Raw genomic sequence first — 20,557 nt, forward strand, 5'->3', positions numbered from 1 at the left:
TCAAAGCCTGAGGAGCACCTGCTCACTCAGTGGCCAAGAATGAGACTCTTTCATTAAAGTTCATCTATTAATAGCTGTCCTACCGGCAACTCCATAACCTTTTGGCTTCCACTGGATGGCTGCGTGTAGTGACGCCTGGGCTGAGAACCGATAAACGGCAATTGGGGATGAGACAGAGCTAGACAGAAGAGGACTGTGGAATTCAGGAGATCATTTTAGTCGCGCCTGCCTGTCCACTGTTGCGAAAGTTTGTGAAGGCAGAATGACTGGTTCTCATTCCCACACCGGGACAGCCTCACTCACCTCCGGGCATACACTAGTACAACACACCCACAACAGGGCTTTTACGTAGCTACGTCGTTACTGACCACCTGAGTGGGGACAAGGCCTGAATCTCTTTGCCCTACATTAGCAGCCAGGGCTCTGTCTAGACTAGGGTTTAAAGGGCTGTTGGTGGAAAGTCTTAGCGAGCGCGCTCGAGAACGCTAACATAGGCAAGGCAAGCTGTGCTTAGCACGCATTAAGCTGGTTGAGTAGAAGCCTAGAGGAGTGCCTAGACTTCAGTTTAATCACCGTAGCACATGTTAAAGCCTGCTCTGCCATGCAAGTTCTCGAATATGTTGGTTAGCAAACACATTCTGAGCCCACACTGTTAAATCTTAACTCCTAATAACCCAGCCATGTCCTTTAAAGCCCAAGGAATGAGGACAAGCTCCATCCATGTCTTGACACACCCCCTCACTAGTCCCAAGGGTTGGCCCTCATTCCTGGCCCAAATCCTCCCTCCAGTCATCCCCTAGTGGGGAGCTCACTGCAAGTCCGTAAGGCCCCATTTCCTAAGAATATGATGGAGGCCCTTGGCTTTGAAGGCAACAAAAATCAGCTCCAGGGTGGGGAATCTCTTCCATTTCTCACCCCACCCTCCAGGCCCCTCCTTTATCATCTTTCTGGCAAGAGACAGTCTTCACAAACCGAGCATTTTCTGAGATCTTTACTGACTTCTTTCCAAAAGTGTGTCTAGCCTCAGCCCCTTACAAAAACACACTGATGAATGTTTCAACAACACAGAAACTCCCAAGGGATACCCTGGTACCCAGTTACATTGGATCTAGAGTCACTGATGACTCAATCTCTGTATTTTGTCCATTATGGTTTGGAACAGGCCAAAGAATGAGACATGCCATAAACCCCCTGGAGTGGCTGTTTGGGTCCTCCAAAGTCTCTCATGTGCATGGGGGGTGCATTTCCAGATGGTGAAAAGCGGCAGGTGAACAGCACTTTAGCCACCTAATGGAGACAGCATGGGACACAGTCCCAAACCCTGCCAGCTGGCTCAGCTCCAATCTGGGAAAACCAGCTGTGAGCATGAGATGGAAATTCAGTTTCCGTGGTTCATTCTATCTATGGCCTTTCTGCGGAGACCAGCAGCAAGGGGAACAGTTACAGTATTAATTATGCTGGTAGGTTTTTGGAGGTCAAATGCAGTCTAGTGGACATTTAAATGAGGTTGCTAAACCTTCTGCATAGCTCACGAACCAGCCACCACCAGATGGGACCTGACTGACTGTGCTAATTTGCACGAGTGATTTTGGAGGAGAAAGGCTCCGTAATTCATTCCCAACCCATCCCCAGTATGAGACTGCGTACTACTGGACACCCATGGCTACTAGCTGGAGATAGCCATTAAACCCAGTCCAAACAGGGTGACAAATGGCCCCAAGGGCAGTAATTTCCCCTGGAAAGAGTTGGCTTCCCATTTCCTGGAACTCATTAGCTAAGCCAAATCATAAGACAGAGGCAGATTCCCTCCCCCACCCAGGAGGCCACGAACCAAAGAAGTTTCCCAGGAACCGGACAGACCAGTTAGTGTCCTGCCTTGGTCCCTCTGGGGAAGGTAGAGGGCAATTTGAGTTCAGATGCTGGGGAACCAACTCCAGGAACCTTCCAAAAGGATGGTTGCAGATCCTCATCAGGAACAGAATTCTTCAGCTGGTTTGTAACAGACCATTCCCAATGGACCCCTCTCCCCACAGACACCCTGACTCCCATGCCCTCCCCATCCAAACCCACCTGGGGAAAGGACAGACAGAAAGCAACTTCTCCTCCCCCCGTCCTATGAAATACCTACTCTCCCAGATCCCCTACTCCCTGTTACACACTGGGACCTTCTTCCCCAGCTTGGTTCCTCCCCTGGAAAGAGGTCAGGCCAGCCAGCAAACACAATTCCATTTGGACTCCCAATGGGCAGGGAGAGCGACCCCATCTCTGGAGAGTCACAGCCTGGCAAGGGAACACCCTCTCCCCAACCCTCACTCACCTTCTCCCCAGGCCCTCTTCTTCCACAGCAGGCCCCACCCCTACCCCCAGCTCTTCTCCGACCCTTTGCTTCCCTAGCGACTGTGGCCCCTGGTCATTCTTCTCCTCCAGCCCCTTGCTCTCTCCCCTCCTCCTCACCACAGCTCTGCTTCTCCTGACACCCTGAACCTGCCCAAAGACCCCTCAGTGACCCCCACTCCTGGACACCCCAACCTAGCCCCTCCTGACTCCCAAGGACCCCCCCAACACCCCTCCAGCCCCTGCCCACAATGACCCCCCTTTCCTAGACCCCCCAACCTAGCCCCTCCTGCCTCCCAGAGACCCCCCCCAACACCCCCACCTAGCCCCTCCCCACAGTGACCCCCTGCCCTGAAACCCCCCACCTAGCCCCTCCCCACAGTGACCCACTGCCCGGGACCCCCGCAACTAGCCCCTCCTGCCTCCCAGGGACCCCCCCAACACCCCCACTTAGCCCCTCCCCACAGTGACCCCCTGCCCTGGACCCCCCAAACTAGCCCCTCCTGCCTCCCAGAGACCCCCACAACACCCCCACTTAGCCCCTCCCCACAGTGACCCCCTGCCCGGGACCCCCCCACCTAGCCCCTCCTGCCTCCCAGAGACCCCCACAACACCCCCACTTAGCCCCTCCCCACAGTGACCCCCTGCCCGGGACCCCCCCCACCTAGCCCCTCCTGCCTCCCAGAGACCCCCCAACACCCCCACCTGGCCCCTCCCCACAGTGACCCCCTGCCCGTGACCCCCCCCACCTAGCCCCCCCTGCCTCCCAGAGACCCCCCAACATCCCCACCTAGCCCCTCCCCACAGTGACCCCCTGCCCGCGACCCCCCCCCACCTAGCCCCTCCCGCCTCCCAGGGACCCCCCCAACATCCCCACTTAGCCCCTCCCCACAGTGACCCCCTGCCCGGGACCCCCCCACCTAGCCCCCCCTGCCTCCCAGGGACCCCCCTCCACACACCCTACCCGCGGCCCTCTCTCCTGGGCAGCCAGGCCTCCCCCGCCCCATCCCCGGGGCCCCCCCGCCGCCCCTCACCTGGTCGGTGGCCTCGTTCTCGCTGCTGTAGCAGCACCCCATGGCCGGGCGCGGCGGGGCCGGTCGGCGGGGAGGGGGAGGGGAGGGGAGGGACGCGGTACGGTGTCCGGCTCGGGCCCTGCCGCGCCGATCACATGAGCAGCAACGGCGCCCGCCCCTCCAGCCAACAAACAACCCTGCGGGTAGGGAGGGGGACAGCCACTCACTCGCCCTTCCCGGTCGCCGCTTCCGGACACGTGACTCGGAGCGCCAATGGCGAGCGCGGACCTGGGGCCCCCGGCGCACGTGACGAGGGCGAGCCAATCAAGCGCCGAGTGACACTCACGGGACAGGGGGGAGGGCCGCAGCGACGGGGCGGAGCCCGGAGACAGCGGCTCCCTGACGTCAGGCGAGGATGGGGAACCAATCAGCGCTCAGAGAAGAGCGAAACCGCAGCGCGTGATGGGGGAATTGAGACACGGGCCGGGGCCTAACGAACCTCCCCTCCCCCCACCCCCCGACACGGGCCCAGACCCCTCCCCATCCCCCACACGGGCCCAGACCCGCCCTTCCGACCCCGACACGGGGCCCAGACCCCCCCTCCCCCCGCCCTTCCGACCCCCCCATCCCCCACACGGGCCCAGACCCCCCTCCCCCCGCCCTTCCGACCCCCACACGGGCCCAGACCCCCCCTCCCCCCCGCCCTTCCGACCCCCCCCTCCCCCACACGGGCCCAGACCCCCCCTCCCCCCGCCCTTCCGACCCCGACACGGGGCCCAGACCCCCCCTCCCCCCGCCCTTCCGACCCCCCCTTCCCGCCACAGGGCCCAGACCCCCCCCACACCCCGATAGGGGGCCCAGCCCCCCCCCGCTGTTCTGACCCCCCCATCCCCGACACGGGGCCCGCACCGCCCATCCCCCCATCGCAGACATGGGGCCAGGACTCCCCATCTCAGCCATGGGGACTGTCGTTGTCCCCGGCTCGGCCATGGGGATCAGATCTGCCCATCCCCCAAGCCTCTCAGACGCAGGGACTGAACCCCCCATCGCAGACATGGGGACTGGACCCCCCCCCCATCTCCTGCTGTCTCAGACACAGGGACTGAACCCTGCGTCATGGAGCCGGACCCGCCCTTATCCCGCTTGCTCAGACGTGAGGACTGAACCCCCTGTTTCCTGCCATCTCAGACACAGGGACCAGACCCCCCCCATCTTTGTCACAGGGACTGGACCCCGGACCCTCCCATATCTTTCCCCGGCTTGGACACGGGATCTGAAACACCCCCCCCCCCAGCTGTCCCCAGCTCAGACATGGGTCCTGCCGCCCCCCCCAACAACTCCCCCAGCCCTGCCCCTGCTGTCTCCCCGACTACGGGTCTCTGGCGCAGGCATAGAGCCAGGCTTCCCCTACAGAGCCCCCTCCAGTCTTCTTCCCCCCGCCACCCCCTGCGGCTCCTGAAGCAGGCTGCAGGGAAGGCCAGCAGTGGCTGCCTCTCACTTCCACGTGGTCCCTTGGGAGGGTGGGGGTAGATAAGGGTCATGTGACCATTAATCGGCTGTAATTATGGTGGGGCGGGTGCAGGTTGGCACAAACATTACTTCCTTGCTCCGCTCACAGCCATGAATAACGGCTCCCGCAAAGACCCGTGGCCGGAGCCCTCTAGAACCACACCAAACCACCAAAAGGCATGGTGGACTCCGGTTATCCTGCAGCCTCCTTCCTTTTTCTGTGATATTTGCAGGGGGCCGGGGGTGTTAATTATTGCAGTCCTAGAGATGGGCAGGGTCGCAGCCCAAGTTGGCAGAGACCCGTTGCTTTGCTCCGAGGAAACTCCTGTCCTTTGCCAGAGGGTGGATCCCAGCCTGACAAAAAGGCCCGCCAAGGACTCAGCTGCCAAGGCTGCTGGAGCTAGCGGGAAGGGGGGAGTCTGGAGGTCGCTAGGGTGAGCTGCTGCGAGGTCTATAGCCAGGAGCTAGGGAGGAGAGTTCGGGAGGCAGGGGGGCCGTGATCGGTAAGGGAAGCAGCTGAGGGATCTGCACGCTTCCAGTTTCTTTTCCTGGAGATAAAAACTCAGGCACAAGGGAAACAGCACTTTTGGTGCTTCCGTAAAAACACGGAGCCATTCCCTTACCTATGAGCTGTTAGTATAATGGGGCCCAGCTGCTCAGCTGGTGTACGTTGGTGCCGTGCCAATGGATTTGGCCCTCTATAGCCGCTTAGCGGGAGGGAGCCAGACAGAGCCACGTTTTGGATGGTTTTAAAACGTTCCTCTGCTAAAGAGTCAAAATATAAGTCATAAAACAGGATAGAAAATTCACATGTCCCCTAGGTGGGAAATGCGGAGATTTAAGCCCACTCGTGAACATGTGTTGTGACAGAGGGACCGCGGTCCTGTTTTAAGTGCAAATCTCAGTGCAACGGGAACCGTGGAGTCACCGTCAATGCCTCTCTCGTTGGACCGTGTTACCTGTTGCAGACCTGGCGCACAGAACCTGACCTGCGGTGGCCCTAGGATTTATATGCACGCTTCCCTTTTTCTTCGTAACCCGAGCAATGCGATGGTTCGTGTTCACATGACGGTCAGCTACGAGATGGAATGTACGTCCGACTCCACCAGCCTTGTTGGTGGGATGAGCTGAGCTGGGTGAATAATTAAAACAAGTATCCTCGCGCTAGTTCATTCACAAAAGGGTCACCAAGCCCTTTGAGCGAGGTGGGTTATGGGGAATATTCACTGGCGTGGCTGGGGAAGCTCTGTCTCCAGATGAAACGGTTTGCTCTGAAGACGATTTGTAACAGAGCCCCATGCTTTGCGCAGCGCTACCTGTCCAGAGCTTTCAGCTGTGTTGACACTTGGGCAGCGACATGCAGAAAGATGGCCAGACAGGCCACTTGTGCAGTGCGCCGTGGGACACCAGTGGGAGGAGGACAGTTTGCCACACAGTGGACTGCACCTGCACTGATGGATGGTGGTGGCTCTATGCAAGTTTCTCAGCTGATAACGGATCACAGCACTCTTGGGTGTAGGCACAAGGCACACTCCATCCTGTCAGCAAAGGTTAACCCTTTCCCAGTAGGATCAAGTAGGGTCTGGTGACTGGTTACTTCATCAGGACTTGCAGGAAGTGGGTGTGGCTCTCTAGAGAGAGAGAGAACCAAAGGTGTGGGCTGAGCAATGCAGCAGGAGGAATAGTAAGAGCATGCCAGGTGAGGGAAAAGTTTGAGCTGAGCTATATATTTTGTTATTATTCATTTCCTTGTTAATAAACCAAATCCCAGAACAGGGGAGAGTTTGAACTTTGTTGAGTGGCCTGTGTTATACGAGCAGCTTGGGAAAGTTACTCAACACACCTTATTCATCCAGCTCCAGCATGGACTCATAGACTAAGGCCAGAAGGGGCCAACATGATCATCTAGTCTGACCTGCACATTGCAGGCCACAGAATCTCACCCACCCACTCCTGTAATAGACCCCGAACCTCTGGCTGAGTTACTGACGTCTTCAAATCATGGTTTAAAGACTTCAAGTTACAGAGAATCCACCATTTACACTAGTTTAAAACTGCAAGTGACCTGTGCCTCATCCTGCAGAGGAAGCAAGAAAAACCCCAGGGTCTCTGCCGATCTGACATGGGGGGACAATTCCTGACCCCAAATGTGGCAATCAGACCCTGAGCATGTGGGCAAGATCCACCAGCCAGACACCGGGAAAGAATTCTCTGTGGTAACTCAGAGAACTCCCCATCTAGTGTCCCATCTCCAACTATTGGGGATATTTGCTGCTAGCGGTCGTCGGTGGGCCACATGCCATTGTAGGCAGTCCCATCACACCATTCCCTCCATAAATTTATCAAGCTCAGTCTTAAAGCCAGTTAGGTTCCCCCCCCCCCCCACTGCTCCCTTTGGAAGGCTGTTCCAGAACTTCCCTCCTCTGATGCGTAGAAACCTTCATCTAATTTTAAGCCTAAACTTGTCGATGGCCAGTTTGTATCTGTTTGCTCTTGTGTCTACATTGGCACTTAACTGAAATAACTCCCTTCCCTTCCTGGTATTCATCCCTCTGGTGTATTTACTCCTACAAAAAGAAAAGGAGTACTTGTGGCACCTTAGAGACTAACCAATTTATTTGAGCATAAGCTTTTGTGAGCTAGAGCTCGCTTCATCGGATGCATTCCTACGGTTAGGGATGAAATTGCCAAAATGAAGTGAAGTGCCGTGAGGTGCCAGCCTAGGATTCAGCATCAGAGTGACACTGAGATTCTGTATCACGTGTCCATTCATTGCCGTTCATTTCCAATCTGATAGTAGGCATATTACGAGGCTATCTTTCTGTCTCTTTCACTTTTCCTAACCAAACTCAGTTCCATTTTTCTTCCTGGCTTTTTAGCCTTTTCTGAGAGGATTTGAGGAAGCTGCTTTCCCCTCTTGCTTCATATTTTGAACAGTCGAGTAGAAAATGAGTTTCAGTTTTAATCTCTCTTCCATCACATGAGCTACAGAGCTGGTCCTCTTTGGGCTTCCACGTGGGCTGAGTCTCTTGATTTCTATTTTCAGCTTGTAACAGGCGAAGTCCTGACGGTGCTTTGAGTATTTCACGGTCACAGAATAATCTCCTAGAGTTATGTTACTGTGCTGTGTGGGGATCTGCAGCACTCTAGCTACTTAATGTTCATCTGTCTTTCCCAGGAAGCTGCACCCTGCTCATCGGGAGTTAATCTCCATTTTTGAGCATTATTAGTTTTGCAGTGAGGTTGTTTGGATCAGGATTCTAGTGTCAGATGTATATGGGTGGGCAGGTGCGTACACTGAGAGGGCACACTAGCCTCTCCTGGATGGCACTCAACAGACCTCTTTGGGCATGCCCATCCCCTCTACTGGCTGCGGTGAAACGGGAGACTGCAACGAATCCGACAATCTCGGCTCCGAAGGTTGCGAGTTCTGTTCTCCAACGCTACGTGCATGCAGTCAGCTGACCACCTTGTACTGCAGTTACCTCAGTAGTTGTGCATTGTTATGATAATCAGAGGCGGTTCCAGACGGTCAGTTGCTGTCACAGCTGCCCGAGGCTGGGCAGTGGTGGTCAGAAAATGGCATCTTCTCGTGTGTCTACAAGTCACATCCGCAGAGCTGATGTGGCCGCTAGCAAGCTTTGAGTCCTACTAGTCTGGGAGAGCTCTAACAGCTATGGGAGCGGGAACTGGAATCTGGTCTGGCTCAGGCCCTGCCAACGAGATGATCAACTAGGTTCCAGCCAGAGGGTCTTTACTTCCTGGGGATGGAGTAAACGACAGAAGGAGCCACAGGGGTTTTGCTGATGCCAGCAGGAGCAGAACTGGAACCAAAGTGTGGGCTGCTTGAGAAAGCTGCGGTGTGATTTCCCCACACAAAGATCCTGCACCTGAGCAGACAAAGGGGTTTATTGTTTGCAGGGGCACCCCCCAGTTTGTGTGTGTGTGCAAGTTAGGCTCTGTAGCTGGCAGCCTTGTGCTGAGGCCAATGTCTGAAGGGGCCATGGAGACTAAACTCCCTCTGAAAACTAGGCCCAAAGCGTTTCACGCTGGGCTCCCCAAATCAATGGCCGCTTCTGAAAATGTGGCCTCACACTGTGTTGCCTCGGGCAAGTCATCTATCAGTGTCAGAGCCTGGCACCAAATGCAGATCTCCTGACTCGGTGGCTCACCCACAGGGCCATGAATCCTTCTAGAAGGACACACCCTAAAGAGGCAGATGGATTTTTTACCCAGCAATGCAACCCCCCATCCCTTGTTAAACAGACTGCAGAGAGCTATTCCTGGCCCCCTCGTGGCTACCCTGGATGACCTGCTAGTCCCATTCTGTCTCTAATGTCTGTGATTGTCCGAAGCAGTTACCCAAGGGCTCTCCCTGTTTCCCAAGTGGGTCTCAAGGACTGTGATTTGGAGGAGGGAAAGCTCTCCTCCACCTGGAATTTCAGTTTCACGATGCCTAGCGGGGAGGGGAGTGTAATTGATGGCTTGGCTCAAGTTCATGACAAATTCTATAGCTGGATTGTTCAGACCTATTCCTCCAGCAGCCCTTTCTGTCAACTTCCTTTTCTGTCCTGGAGCCACTTACTCTGACCCCTGGGGTGTTCCCAGTCACGGGGGCAGGGGCACAATGTTGCTAAAACTTCCCCTTCTCTCTGGTGGCGGCAGGATTCAGTGCGCTGGTCTGGTCAGCTCAGCACAGCCAGGCTCAATCGTCCTGTTAAATTCCCAGTAAATGAAATCTCTGGGCAATTGAACGTCTTTCCCGCAGGGGTGCTGGTCCCCGTCTGTCCCTGAATGACTGTGTAATGGGGAGGCTCAGATCAGGACAGGTTCCCAGCTAGGGGTTGAGTCAGGATTGAGGTGCCGTGGCAGAACTGGGGGTGGGGAGTCAGAGTCTGGAGTAGCAAGGGGGGCCGCAGATGGGCAGGCAGGATAGGAAGAGCTGGGGAGGCTGCAGGTTAGGAGAGAGAGGCCTTTTCGGAGCCCTGTGTGCATTCTGCTGGTCCTAGTGGGCAGAGAGCAGGCGCAGGCAGATCTCCTGGTGCTATGGGGTTCGTGCACTGGAGACATGGTCCCTGCCCTGAAGAGCTTAAACAATCTAACCAGGTGACACACCTGTCAGGGAGATGGGAAAGGAGGCAGCTGCACACAAGCTGAGTGTTACGGCCAGATCTAGCCTGACCCTCTGCACAGCCCAGACCAGACAGTGTCAGCCGGTGACGCCTGCCTTCCACCCAGTAACCTGTAGCTGAATGAGAGCGGCCCTTGAAGAAAGAGCCAGGCAGCCCTGACTAAAGTCCCAAGTGATGGAGAGCTACCTGCATCCCATGGCAATCTGCTCCCGTGGTTAATTACCCTCCCCATTCAAAACACGCTCCTGATTTCCAGTCTGCCTCCGGCTGACTTCAGTGGATCTGATACACCTTTATCAGGCAAAGTAAGGAGCCCTCTGGCATCAGACAGCTCCTTCCCACGGGGGTACTTCCGGAGCAGGATTAAATGACCACATAGCCTTCCCATCGATAAACCAATTAGATTAATCTCCTTTAGTCTCCCTCCACAGCTGGTTTTCCAAACCTCCGCTGGTCTTATAGTCCTTTGAGCCCAAGCAATTCCATTCCGACGAGTTCCTTTTCTTTTGCCGTTTAAACTACTATCAGGATTAAATGAGAAGCTGCTGAGGCAGGGGGAGAAGGGGAGTTAGTGGCCGGAAGGAAGAGAATGAGGCTGTTTGTTGCAGGCACAGGGAGAAACAAATGGAGCTTTACTCATTGGAGTCTCTTGGTCGACCTAGCATTGCTGGGCTCTTTTAAGGGCCCTTTCTGCTCACTGGGGACATTACTCTTGTAATGAACTGCCTAGGGTAGGGGTGGGCAAACTACGGCCCGGGGGCCGCATCCAGCCCTCCAGACATTTTAATCCGGCCCTTGAGCTCCTGCTGGGGAGCAGGGTCAGGGGCTTACCCTGCTCTGGTGCTCCAGGAAGGGAGCGGGGTCAGGGGCTTGCCCAGCTCCACACGGCTCCTGGAAGCAGCAGCATGTCCCCCCTCCAGCTCCTATGCATAGGGGCAACCAGGGGGCTCCTCATGCTGCCCCTGCCCCAAGTGCCGCCCTGCAGCTCCCATTGGCCGGGAACCGCAGCCAATGGGAGCTACTGGGGCGGTGCCTGCAGACAGGGCAGTGCGCAGAGCTGCCTGGCCGCACCTCCACGTAGGAGCCGGAGGGGGGACATGCCACTGCTTCTGGGAGCTGCTTGAGGTAAGTGCCACCTGGAGCCTCCCCCTCAGCCCCAACCCCCTACCCCAGCCCTGATCCCCCTCCTGTCCTCTGAACCCCTCGGTCCCAGCCCGGAGCACCCTCCTGCACCCCAAGCCCACCCCGGAGCCCTCATCCCAACCCCCAATTTCATGAGCATTCATGGTCCACCATACAATTTCCATACCCAGATGTGGCCCTCAGGCCAAAAAGTTTGCCCACCCCTGGCCTAGGGTGTATGCATCAACACTGCCCTCTATCGAATAGCATCGGAACTGCTCGACTTGTATACTGCATGTATACCACAAGCAAGTGACGGAGATTCTCCTTTAGATCAAGTGGGAGGGGACCAGGCTGTTGGAGCAGTAGGATCCGAGTTTCAGATAGTTCCAGCCCAGTGACAACAGTAAAGTTCCTGGAGTTGTTACTCCAGAGGATCTCTGTAAAGTTTATCACTGTAGTTGTAGAACTGTAGAGTGTCTACTCTATTGCTTCTAGAAATCAGTGAAATATTAGAAATGACTGAATTCTGTTGCCTAATTCCGAGCCCATAAATGAATCACATTCCAGCAAATCTGCAAAAAAGATCCCCATTGGCTGACATTCTGAGCACCTCCCCACTGTGTATAGATTTACCTGCTCAACGTCCCTGTGAGGAAGAGGAGTAGCCCCATTTGGCAGATGGGGAAACCGAGGCACGGCGCGACAAAGTGACTAGCTCAAGGTCACCCAGGGAGACCTCTGGCAGAGCCAGGAACAGAGCCCAGACTTCCTCCCAATCCAGTGACTTCATGACAAGCCCATCCTCTCTTCCTTGCCTGTGTCCCTTAATGGGCCAAATTCATCCCCTGGTGGAGAGCCACTGACCTCTGGTGTGACCCCTTCCCAGGGGTGATTCCAACTCCCTTTTTATTTTTAAAGTGCTTGGAGATCACTGCAGTAGAAATGCAAAATATATTATCATAGATACCTCGGCAGCCTCGGGGGTCACCACCAACAGTTGGTTTTGAACTTCCTTGTGGCTACTTGCTTACAAACCAGTCTATAAAAATCCACACACACCCCCGACAAACAATTCATCTTGATCCATTTCTTTGCTGCTGTTGGGTGTTTGGTTGTTTTCTGGCCTCTCTTTGCAGCTCTGGATGGCAGTAACCTCCCCCCCCCTCGCTGGTGCTTGAGAAGATAAGGGTTTGGTTTTCACATCGGGACCAACGAACGTCTCATCTCAGTGGCTCTTCGCCAGGGCGGCTGGAGCGACGAGGCAGGTGGGTGGCTTGGAGAAAGCAGCGCCCGAAGCTCTGATTTTATTGTGCTAGAGAAAAGAGGTATAATTACATGGCAGGATTTTACAGCCCCTTCCTAGGCCTTGGATTTCCTGCAGTTAAATACATGCACTTGTGTGGTCATGACCAAACACATCCCTGTGGTCTACGCTCCTGTTCCCGAAACCTATAATTTTCCGAGGATAAACATCCTGGTTTCAGGCTCACAAAGCCAGCCGGAGCTCCCAGGTAAGGGTTTGTGGTTCTTATAAGAGGGTCAGAATTCCTGCAGGAGGCACTTAGAACTTACAGCCTTGCAAGTCCAGGAGGGGAAGGATCTAAAGCAAGAGGCTAACGGTGCCGATCCGCTTCCAGATTGTCTTGCCTGGATCCCAGCAGAGAAGGTACCGTGAGGGCTGGAAACGGCTTTGCCTTGGGTTAGTTTCTTTTTCCTGCATGCGTGAAACCTCCAGAAGGGAACAGGGCCAAGGGGTCCAGGCCGGGAGGTTGATGCTGAGGGGAGAGGGGAGATCAAGAAGCCAGACGAGGTGCATTGCTCTCCACAGGGAAACAATCCCCCTGGGGAATCAACTGTGGAAGCTGAGAATAGAATAGGGCTAGGAGAAGCGAAAAGCTGGGAGGCGGGATTTTTGTCCTGCTCAGAACAATAGTAAGTGGCCCTTGGATTTTTGTCCTGCTCAGAACAATAGTAAGTGGCCCTTGGATTTTTGTCCTGCTCAGAACAATAGTAAGTGGCCCTTCTCCAGCCACTTTACCCGAGGATCCCAGCGCTCTTTACAAACATGAGCTAGTTAATGCTCGCAGCTCCCCAGAGAGGTAGGGTGACCAGATGTCCCGATTTTATAGGGACAGTCCCGATTTTTGGTTCTTTTTCTTATATAGGCACCTATTACCCCCCCCCCCCCGTCCCAATTTTTCACACTTCCTGTCTGGTGGAGGGAGGTACAGGGAGGGAGGTGTGTGGGGGGGTTGTTTCTCCCTGTGCCAGTATAATTTCTCCCTTGTTATAGAGGGGGAAACCGAGGCACAGGGAGGGGCAGGGCCATGCCCACGGTCTCACAGGGAGTCGGTGGCAGAGCTAGGATCAGACCCTGGGAGTCCACGTAGTTGTTGATGCTCTCCCTCTTTCACGCCTGCATCGTTCCTGGTTGAAAGGAGCTGAACAAAGAGAGGGGCCGTTCTGTGGGCGGGCGGGAGGGAGGGCGGTGAATGGGGCGGTGAGGAGCAGGGAGAGGGAGCGAGGTCCTTGTCAGAGCATGTTGCTGCACAGCCCAGGAAGCCCAGGTTGGCTGGGGAACCGGTTCCCTTCGGCCTCGCCTAGGAGGCAAGCGCCTCTGTCCCAGCCCTGGTGCAGCTGGGGCTCACTTGCGCCCCGGGGAGCACCAGAGCGGCTGCCCTTGGCTGAGGACGTGTGTTCCTTTTCCTAGCACAGACAAGGCCTCTGTGAGGGGAGATTTGCTTCACAAGCGGCAGCGAGAACCACCAACCTGTGGCAACCAGTCGGTCTGGTGGGTCAGGAGATTACCCTCGGAGTCAGGGCTCAAGCAGGGTGTGGAGGGGGGCTAGGAGGAGCTGTGATACTGGCAGCATGGGATGGGCAGTAAAACTGAGCTCCTGGCGACCACTGATGGTGGTTAAAAGTCCCAGAACATTTTTTGCAAGACTCAGGGCTGTTAAGCCCAGGGGTCCTGACCCGATTGCAATTTGGGTGATTGAATTTAGTCTCCGGGTGCTCCTGGCAGGTTCATGTGGATACAGGGCTACTCTTCCCTTCCTTTCCTGAACGTCTGTGTAGTGCCAGTCTCTGCTGATAAACGGCTGGCGTGTTCCACCCCAGAGGTGACTGCATTTCAGTGGGGAGCAAAGTTAAAAGTGTTGATGAAACAAACTGCTTTCCCACTGACCTGCCCCGCCAGCACCTCCACGCTAGTGCAGGAGGCCGTGGGAGCTTCCATAATGCCATGAGTTACCGGAGGTGGCGTATGATTGACATACTCCCCACCCATGACAGCAGCAGGGGTGAAATCCTGGCTTCACTGAAGTCAACAGCAAAACCCCCGTAGACTTCAGTGGGGCCAGGATTTCACCCTTAGTATCTAGGACAAGCTTCCCCTAGGTTTGTCCTGCCTATTATTGTTACTATTTGTATTGCAGTCATGCCTGGAATCCCAGCCCCAGGCCAGGACCCCCCTGCGCTAGGCGCTGTACGTACCTCACCTCTGACCTCTGGGGAGGAAGGGGGCGGAGTCACTATTCTAGCCTTGCCTGCTCAGCTGTGACTGCCAGCAGTGGGGGGGCTGGAGGGAGCTGGTTGTGGGGATGGGCACCAGGCTGGACTGAGGCCTCCCGACCCATTTCGCACGACGGTTGTCACTTTTGGCCACTAGTGACCCAAGCTGGGGCTGGGGCTCTAGGAAGGACGGTCCCATCTCACTTCCCGTCCAGATTTAGCAGCTCCAGCGAACTGCAATTGTCCTCAGTGACGAGGCCTCCTCTTGCTCCTGCAGAGTCCCCGTCCCGGCTCCCGATGGATGTCCTGCTGCTCCTCGTCCTCTTGGCGTGGGCGTGGCGCTCCCCTTCCCTGGCTGCTCCTTTCACCTACCAGCTGGCCCGGCTCAGCTCCCAGCGGAGCAGCTGCAAGCCCATCCCCAGCAGCATGACCCTCTGCCACGGGGTCGGGTACAACGAGATGCGGCTGCCCAACCTGCTGGGCCACGAGAGCATGAAGGAAGCTCTGCAGCAAGCCGCCTCCTGGGTACCGCTGCTCACCAAGCAGTGCCATGGGGACACCAAGAAATTCCTGTGCTCCCTCTTCGCCCCCGTGTGCATCAGCGACCTGGAGGATCCCATCTACCCTTGCAGGTCCCTCTGCGAGGCGGTGAGAGACGGCTGCACCCCTGTCATGGCTGCCTTTGGCTTCCCCTGGCCAGCGATGTTCAACTGCAGCAGGTTCCCTCGGGGGAACGAACTGTGCATCCCGCCGGCCGGCCCAGACGACAGACTCCAGCTCGCGAAGGAAGGTGAGGCCAAGCAGCCAGGTGGCACTTGGTGTTGAGCCCGGAGATCCTGGCAAAGGAACCAGAGGTTCAACATCAGGTCATCATAATCAAGCTCTGGCTCCGGTTCAGGGTCGCTGGATGCCTGTTCTTGTTTAACTGTGCAGCCTGCAGCTGTTTGCATGCTTGTGTATCGTGTAACTTCCCCTCCACGGCCCCCCAAAAGTTCAAGTATTTGATTAAGTCAATCTCCAAACGCCAGGGGCCAGACAGAGTGCAGTGGCCTGGCAATATACAGCGTCTGTAAGACATGCCCTGGTCTCTCGGTCTAGATATTTATATAGTTCTCGTCGCCAGAGTAGATTATAGATTTTAAGGTTTCCCGGGATCCAGTCTCAGCCCCTGCCTAACGCAGGCTGTGGACTTTCCTCCAGTGGTTCCTCTGTAGAACCAAATACCTTGCAGCTGAATGAGAGCTTAACTTGTAGGCTCAATGTGACAGCTCCAAGAATGGACCCCGTCCCTTGGAAAGCGGTTCCAAGAGTTAATGACCCTCACGGTTAAAAATCTGCGTCTACTTTCCAGTTGGACCGTTACTGTCTTCAGCGTCCAGCCATTGGCTCTGTTGTAGCTTTCCTAGATTAAAGAGTCCTCTCGCACGGGCAGTCTTCTCCGCATGTAGGTACTTACAGACCACGATCAACTCACCCGTCTACCTTCTCATTCCTCTTCCCCTCACATTTCCCTGTTCGGGGCTGGCGACTCTTATAGCCTTCCTCCAAAACTACAGGTCATCTGGCCACACCTGACCCTCTGGTTTGAAATCGGAGTTTTCCTTCTCCTAAGTGAGCGGCCTGCTGAGGATGAAAAGGCCACCTGGCCTGGCAAGCCTTATTTGAAATCCCCCAGACCTTGCTGAGAGATGTCACCAATGGATCTGCGACTGATACTCACAGCTGTCGCGCATATCAAGCCTCTCACTGAGAAGCTGAACAGTCTACGCTGGGAGGGGTGTTTTTCAGAGCATGACTCGTTCATAGAATCATAGAATCATAGAATATCAGGGTTGGAAGGGACCCCAGAAGGTCATCTAGTCCCACCCCCTGCTCGAAGCAGGACCAATTCGTTCTCGTAGCTTTCCTCCCAGCTCTGAACTCCAGTGTTTCCAGGCTTAATTCAGTGACGGGTGACCAAGAAAAGGAAACGCTTGGTTTATTGATGCCAGTTTTTGTTTCTCTGGGATGCATGAAGGAGGCCTGAAAGGTGGCTTTTAAAAACGATTGACTTCTCTCTTTGTGTTTTACCTTAAAATATCAGGAACGTCAATTGTGGTTTTGCTGGAAAACTTACCGAAGGGCTCAGGAATGTGGCTCGTGAGCTTTCTCAAGCTGTGTCTGAGAGCCCCGAGCTGCTGGATCCTTAACAGACAGAGGTTTCCTGCAAGTGTTTTCAGGCAGGTGAGACAGTTAAGTAGGGTGACCAGATGTCCCGTTTTTAAAGGGACAATCCCGTTTTTTGGGACTTTTTCTTATATAGGCGCCTATTACCCCCCACCCCTTGTTCCGTTTTTTTCACAGCTGCTGTCTGGTCACCCTACAATTAGGTGTTAGCAGAAGCGGGTTTACAATGGCATCAGTGCCCGGACTGTGGCCACGCCCACTTCTCCGCCTGTGCTCCGCCCTGAGGCCCCGCCCATGCTCAGCCTCTTCTTCCTGAGGCTCCGCCCCCCGTCTCTCCTCTCCGCCCCTTCCCTGCCTCCCCCCCCCGCCCCCCGCGCGCTCCTCTCTTCCCCCTCCGCCCCAACCCCTGCCTGCTCCGCTCTGCCCCCTCTTCCCCGTGCGAGCAGCGGGCGGGGCCTCAGGGGAAGAGGCCGAGCAGGGGCGGGGCCTTGGGGCAGAGCATGGGGCGTGGCCACGGTCCGGGCTGACAGGACCCCCGAAAGGTCGATCCAGCCCTGGTGGTTCGCAAAAACCAAAATTAAAAAAAAAAAGCTTTACAAAATCTGAGTTAAAATCCCTTCGCAACTCAGTCAGTCAGGTTGAATTGCACAGAGACCAGCTCTCCAGTCATCCACAGAGTCTTCCAGGAGAGGCAGATGCGTGATTTCTGCTCTCTGTAAAACCAAAGAAACGTTCTTCAGCCCTGAGCGGGGTTGTGCCATCACAGAGGGTTCCTTGCTCGCAGTTCTCAATGCAGCTGTTTCTTTCCCTGCCAGACGCAGTGTGTGCAGCCTGTATCAGCCGAGGGCACAGCGAAAAGGAGTTCCTGGAAAACTTCTGCAGCCAAGATTTTGGTGAGTCGAAAGCGTCAGGGCTCCCCAGCAGCTGTCAGCTGGAAAATCAGACTCATCAGCCGAGAGGAGAGGGGACTGCTGGGGGCACGGGGCAAAAAATGACTTGTCACCTCCTGGAACAGACCAGTGTCTGCCTCGAGCAGCAGCTGGTCCCCAGCCTTAACCAGGGCCAGATGGGTCATCGTCATCCCCCCCGTGCACCTGATTCTGCGTTTCTACCAGAGGTGGGGAAAAGCTCCTTCCTGGTCCCTGCCCGTGGTCACGTTACGCCCAGAGGCACGCGGGAGGGTCGCTGTAAACGAGTGGCCTCCTCCTGGGCACTGCCCCATGGCCTCAGGGCAGCTCTGCAAGTGGCCCCTCGCCTCAGTTTCCCTCTTGGATCCCAGTAACTTCAGTACAAGCCTGCCCGATGGTCCATCATGGGTTATTAGCAAAAGGCAGTGTCTAAGTCCACAGCCAGCATCATCCATGTCACCCCCCGGGCAGGTGGGCTTTAAAACCCAGGTTCCTTCTCCATCCTGCTGTCTTCCACTGGACTCTTTAACAGTGCTCCTCTGCTGGGACAGCCACCCCAGCCCTTCCTTCTGGAGCACAGCCCCGCTCTTCCCAGCGGGAACCCCCACAGCTTCTCTGCTGGGAGCCTCCCAGGGTTCCTCTGGCACCCAGCTGCCCAGCAAGGAGACCCCAGCGGGTAATCCCCTCTGCCGCTCCCCTGTCTCCAGCCTTCTCTGGTCCTTGGTTCCAGCTCTCTGGCTTAGAGCCAGCGGGCATCTCCCTCTGCTGCTGTCCTTCCTCCACCCTCTCCCAGGACCCACCTTCTGTCTCTAGCAGCTCTCGATGAGGCCTCGTATAGCCCCCAGGTGCCACCCTGCCCTCTTCATTAGTCCAGCTGGGCACATCTGGACTGGAACAGGACAGCTGAGCCCTGCTTCATTAAATGGACCAGCAACAGTTGCCCTTACAGTTATATCCTAAGCTAATGTCACTGCAGAGTCAGACGCTCCTCTCAGTAACGTCTAATCCTTCAGAAATTCTCACTGCGCTGGCTGCCGCTGTACTTTCCTGCAGCAGCAGGTTCCACAGATGAGTTTTTGTCATTCCTTTGAGCAGCTTCCATTTGGCAGAGTACCCCCTTTGTTTCCCTGCGTTTTGTTCAATGCCCACTGACTCCCTCTCTCCCGCAGCCTTGAAAATGAGCATCAAAGCGCTGTCCAGCGCGGACGGAGACTTGAAAGTGACCCCGGAGCTCAAGAGCCGGACCCTCTACAAGCAGGGAGGCTGGTCGGAAGAAGAGCTGAAGAAGCCGGTCCTGTGGCTGACGCACGGCGAGACCTGCGCCTGCGAAGAACTCCGTGGCCAGGGCACTGTGGTCCTGGCCATGGGCCACAAGGTGGCTGGCCGCTTGGTCATCTCCTGGGTAAGGAAGTGGCAGCGAGGGGAGAGGGAGCTGAAGAAATTCACCCGGGCTGTGAGGAAGATCCAGTGCTAAAGGGGAGGGGCGCGCTTTGCGCTGAGAACGTAGCCCTCCCGCGCGTGCTGTGACTTCTTCCCACTTCCCACTCCAGCCGGAAAACGTGTTAGATTTAGCTAGGCTCTTACCGTGAAAACAGGCCCCGCCCCCTGCACCCCCAGTCACTGACAGACCCATACGGCGTTCAGAGGGGATCCAGAAACTCAACCAGGAAGCAGCTGAGTCAAGCGTCCTCTGGAGGGTGTTTGCAGACTAAGGAGACCAGAGGCACAGACAAGCCAGCCCCCCTACCTCAAGCCCATGTGGTTAGCTGTAGGTCAGGGGTGGCCAGCCTGAGCCTGAGAAGGAGACAGAATTTACCAATGTACATTGCCAAAGAGCCTCAGTAATATGTCAGCAGCCCCCCGTCAGCTTCCCCACCTGCTCCCAGCACCTCCCACCCACCGGCAGCCCCGCTGATCAGTGCCTCCCCCTCCCTCCCTGCACCTCCCGATCAGCTGTTTTGTGGCGTGCAGGAGGCTCTGGGAGGGAGGTGGAGGAGGGAGGGCACAGCAGGCTCAGGGGAGGGGGCGGGAAGGGGTGGAGTGGGGGCAGGGCCTGGGGCAGAGCCCGGGGGTAAGCAGTGACCTCCCCCCCACCGGCCCATTGGAGCGTCGGTGCCTAGACAAGGAGCCGCATATTCACTTCTGGAGCCCCAGGTTGGCCACCCCTGGTATAGGGAGAACATGCTGGTGGCCAGGAAAGAGGTGAGATCCCAATAAACTACCACCTCACTTCATCCCTGGGTCAGAGAAGGGAGAGCTCAGGGAGGGAAATAGGAGAAAGGGGGGCGGGGGAATGAAAACAGCAGCAGTCACGTGGGGGAGTGGGTGCCTCAAACGAGCTCCCAGGAGACTCTGCAAACGCTCCGCCTCCATCTCCTGCCCGGACTCTCGCCCCTCCTGCAAATCTGAGGCCAGGTTTTTGTACCTCCAAGCGTTCCAACGTGTGTAGATAACCTCGGTGCCAACTGGCCAGTGGCACGTCCAGTTAGTTACCGGCACGCACTGTGGCTGGGCGTGCCACGCTAGTAACTGCTGGTTCAAGTACCAGCATGCCTTGATGGCAAATCTGTTGCCACTTTGGGCCCAGCTTCGGAACTCGCTTTAATAAAAATATTCTGCTCGTTAATCAGCCTGCTTGTTGATCTTTGGCAACGTGAGCCCAACGAAGGACTCTCCAGTGAACTGTTGAGCAAACAGTGTAAGTGGAAAAGACTCGAATCACCACCTAGCCCAAGGGTGGGCAAACTACGGCCCGCGGGACAGAGCCATTTTAAGGCAGCCCACGAGCTCCCGCTGCAGAGCAGGGTCGGGGGCTGCACCACGCGGCTCGGCCCCGCTCCGGCCAGGGCGCTGGGTT

General features: G+C 56.2%; 2 protein-coding genes across 4 annotated transcripts in view; one reads left to right on the forward strand and one right to left on the reverse strand.

The window, feature by feature from the left end:
* The window catches only part of LAMTOR1 (late endosomal/lysosomal adaptor, MAPK and MTOR activator 1), a 29,605-nt gene extending 26,011 nt beyond the window's left edge, over positions 1-3,594 (reverse strand). The window contains exon 1 of the mRNA XM_073333556.2: positions 3,369-3,594. Within this exon, the coding sequence (XP_073189657.1) occupies positions 3,369-3,410 (42 nt within the window). The 5' untranslated portion in view covers positions 3,411-3,594. The remainder of the gene's footprint in view (positions 1-3,368) is intronic.
* LOC140907464 (secreted frizzled-related protein 2) lies at positions 1,850-19,693 on the forward strand. 3 transcript variants are annotated; one of them, XM_073333515.1, is made up of 4 exons: positions 1,850-1,992; positions 14,904-15,416; positions 17,608-17,685; positions 18,870-19,693. In XM_073333515.1, exons 1-4 carry the CDS (start codon positions 1,917-1,919, stop codon positions 19,172-19,174), a joined length of 972 nt encoding a protein of 323 aa, XP_073189616.1. In that variant the 5' UTR covers positions 1,850-1,916; the 3' UTR covers positions 19,175-19,693. The 3 variants fall into 3 exon arrangements, with proteins under 3 accessions (XP_073189616.1, XP_073189643.1, XP_073189626.1); XM_073333542.1 differs by lacking the exon at positions 1,850-1,992 and adding an exon at positions 12,287-12,378; XM_073333525.2 differs by lacking the exon at positions 1,850-1,992 and adding an exon at positions 12,644-12,779.
* The last annotated feature ends 864 nt before the right edge of the window (positions 19,694-20,557 follow it).

The sequence above is a fragment of the Lepidochelys kempii genome, chromosome 1 (assembly GCF_965140285.1).
Source record: "Lepidochelys kempii isolate rLepKem1 chromosome 1, rLepKem1.hap1, whole genome shotgun sequence".
In the NCBI taxonomy this organism is placed as follows: Eukaryota; Metazoa; Chordata; order Testudines; family Cheloniidae; genus Lepidochelys; species Lepidochelys kempii.

What these genes read in the sequence shown, in the direction of transcription:
- LOC140907464 (XM_073333515.1), top strand. Translation starts at nt 1,917, where the DNA reads ATGCTGGGGAACCAACTCCAGGAACCTTCCAAAAGGATGGTTGCAGAT. An exon ending in GGAACAGAATTCTTCAGCTG is followed by an intron (nt 1,993 to 14,903) that starts GTTTGTAACAGA and finishes TTGCTCCTGCAG; the next exon opens with AGTCCCCGTCCCGGCTCCCG. An exon ending in CTTCTGCAGCCAAGATTTTG is followed by an intron (nt 17,686 to 18,869) that starts GTGAGTCGAAAG and finishes TCTCTCCCGCAG; the next exon opens with CCTTGAAAATGAGCATCAAA.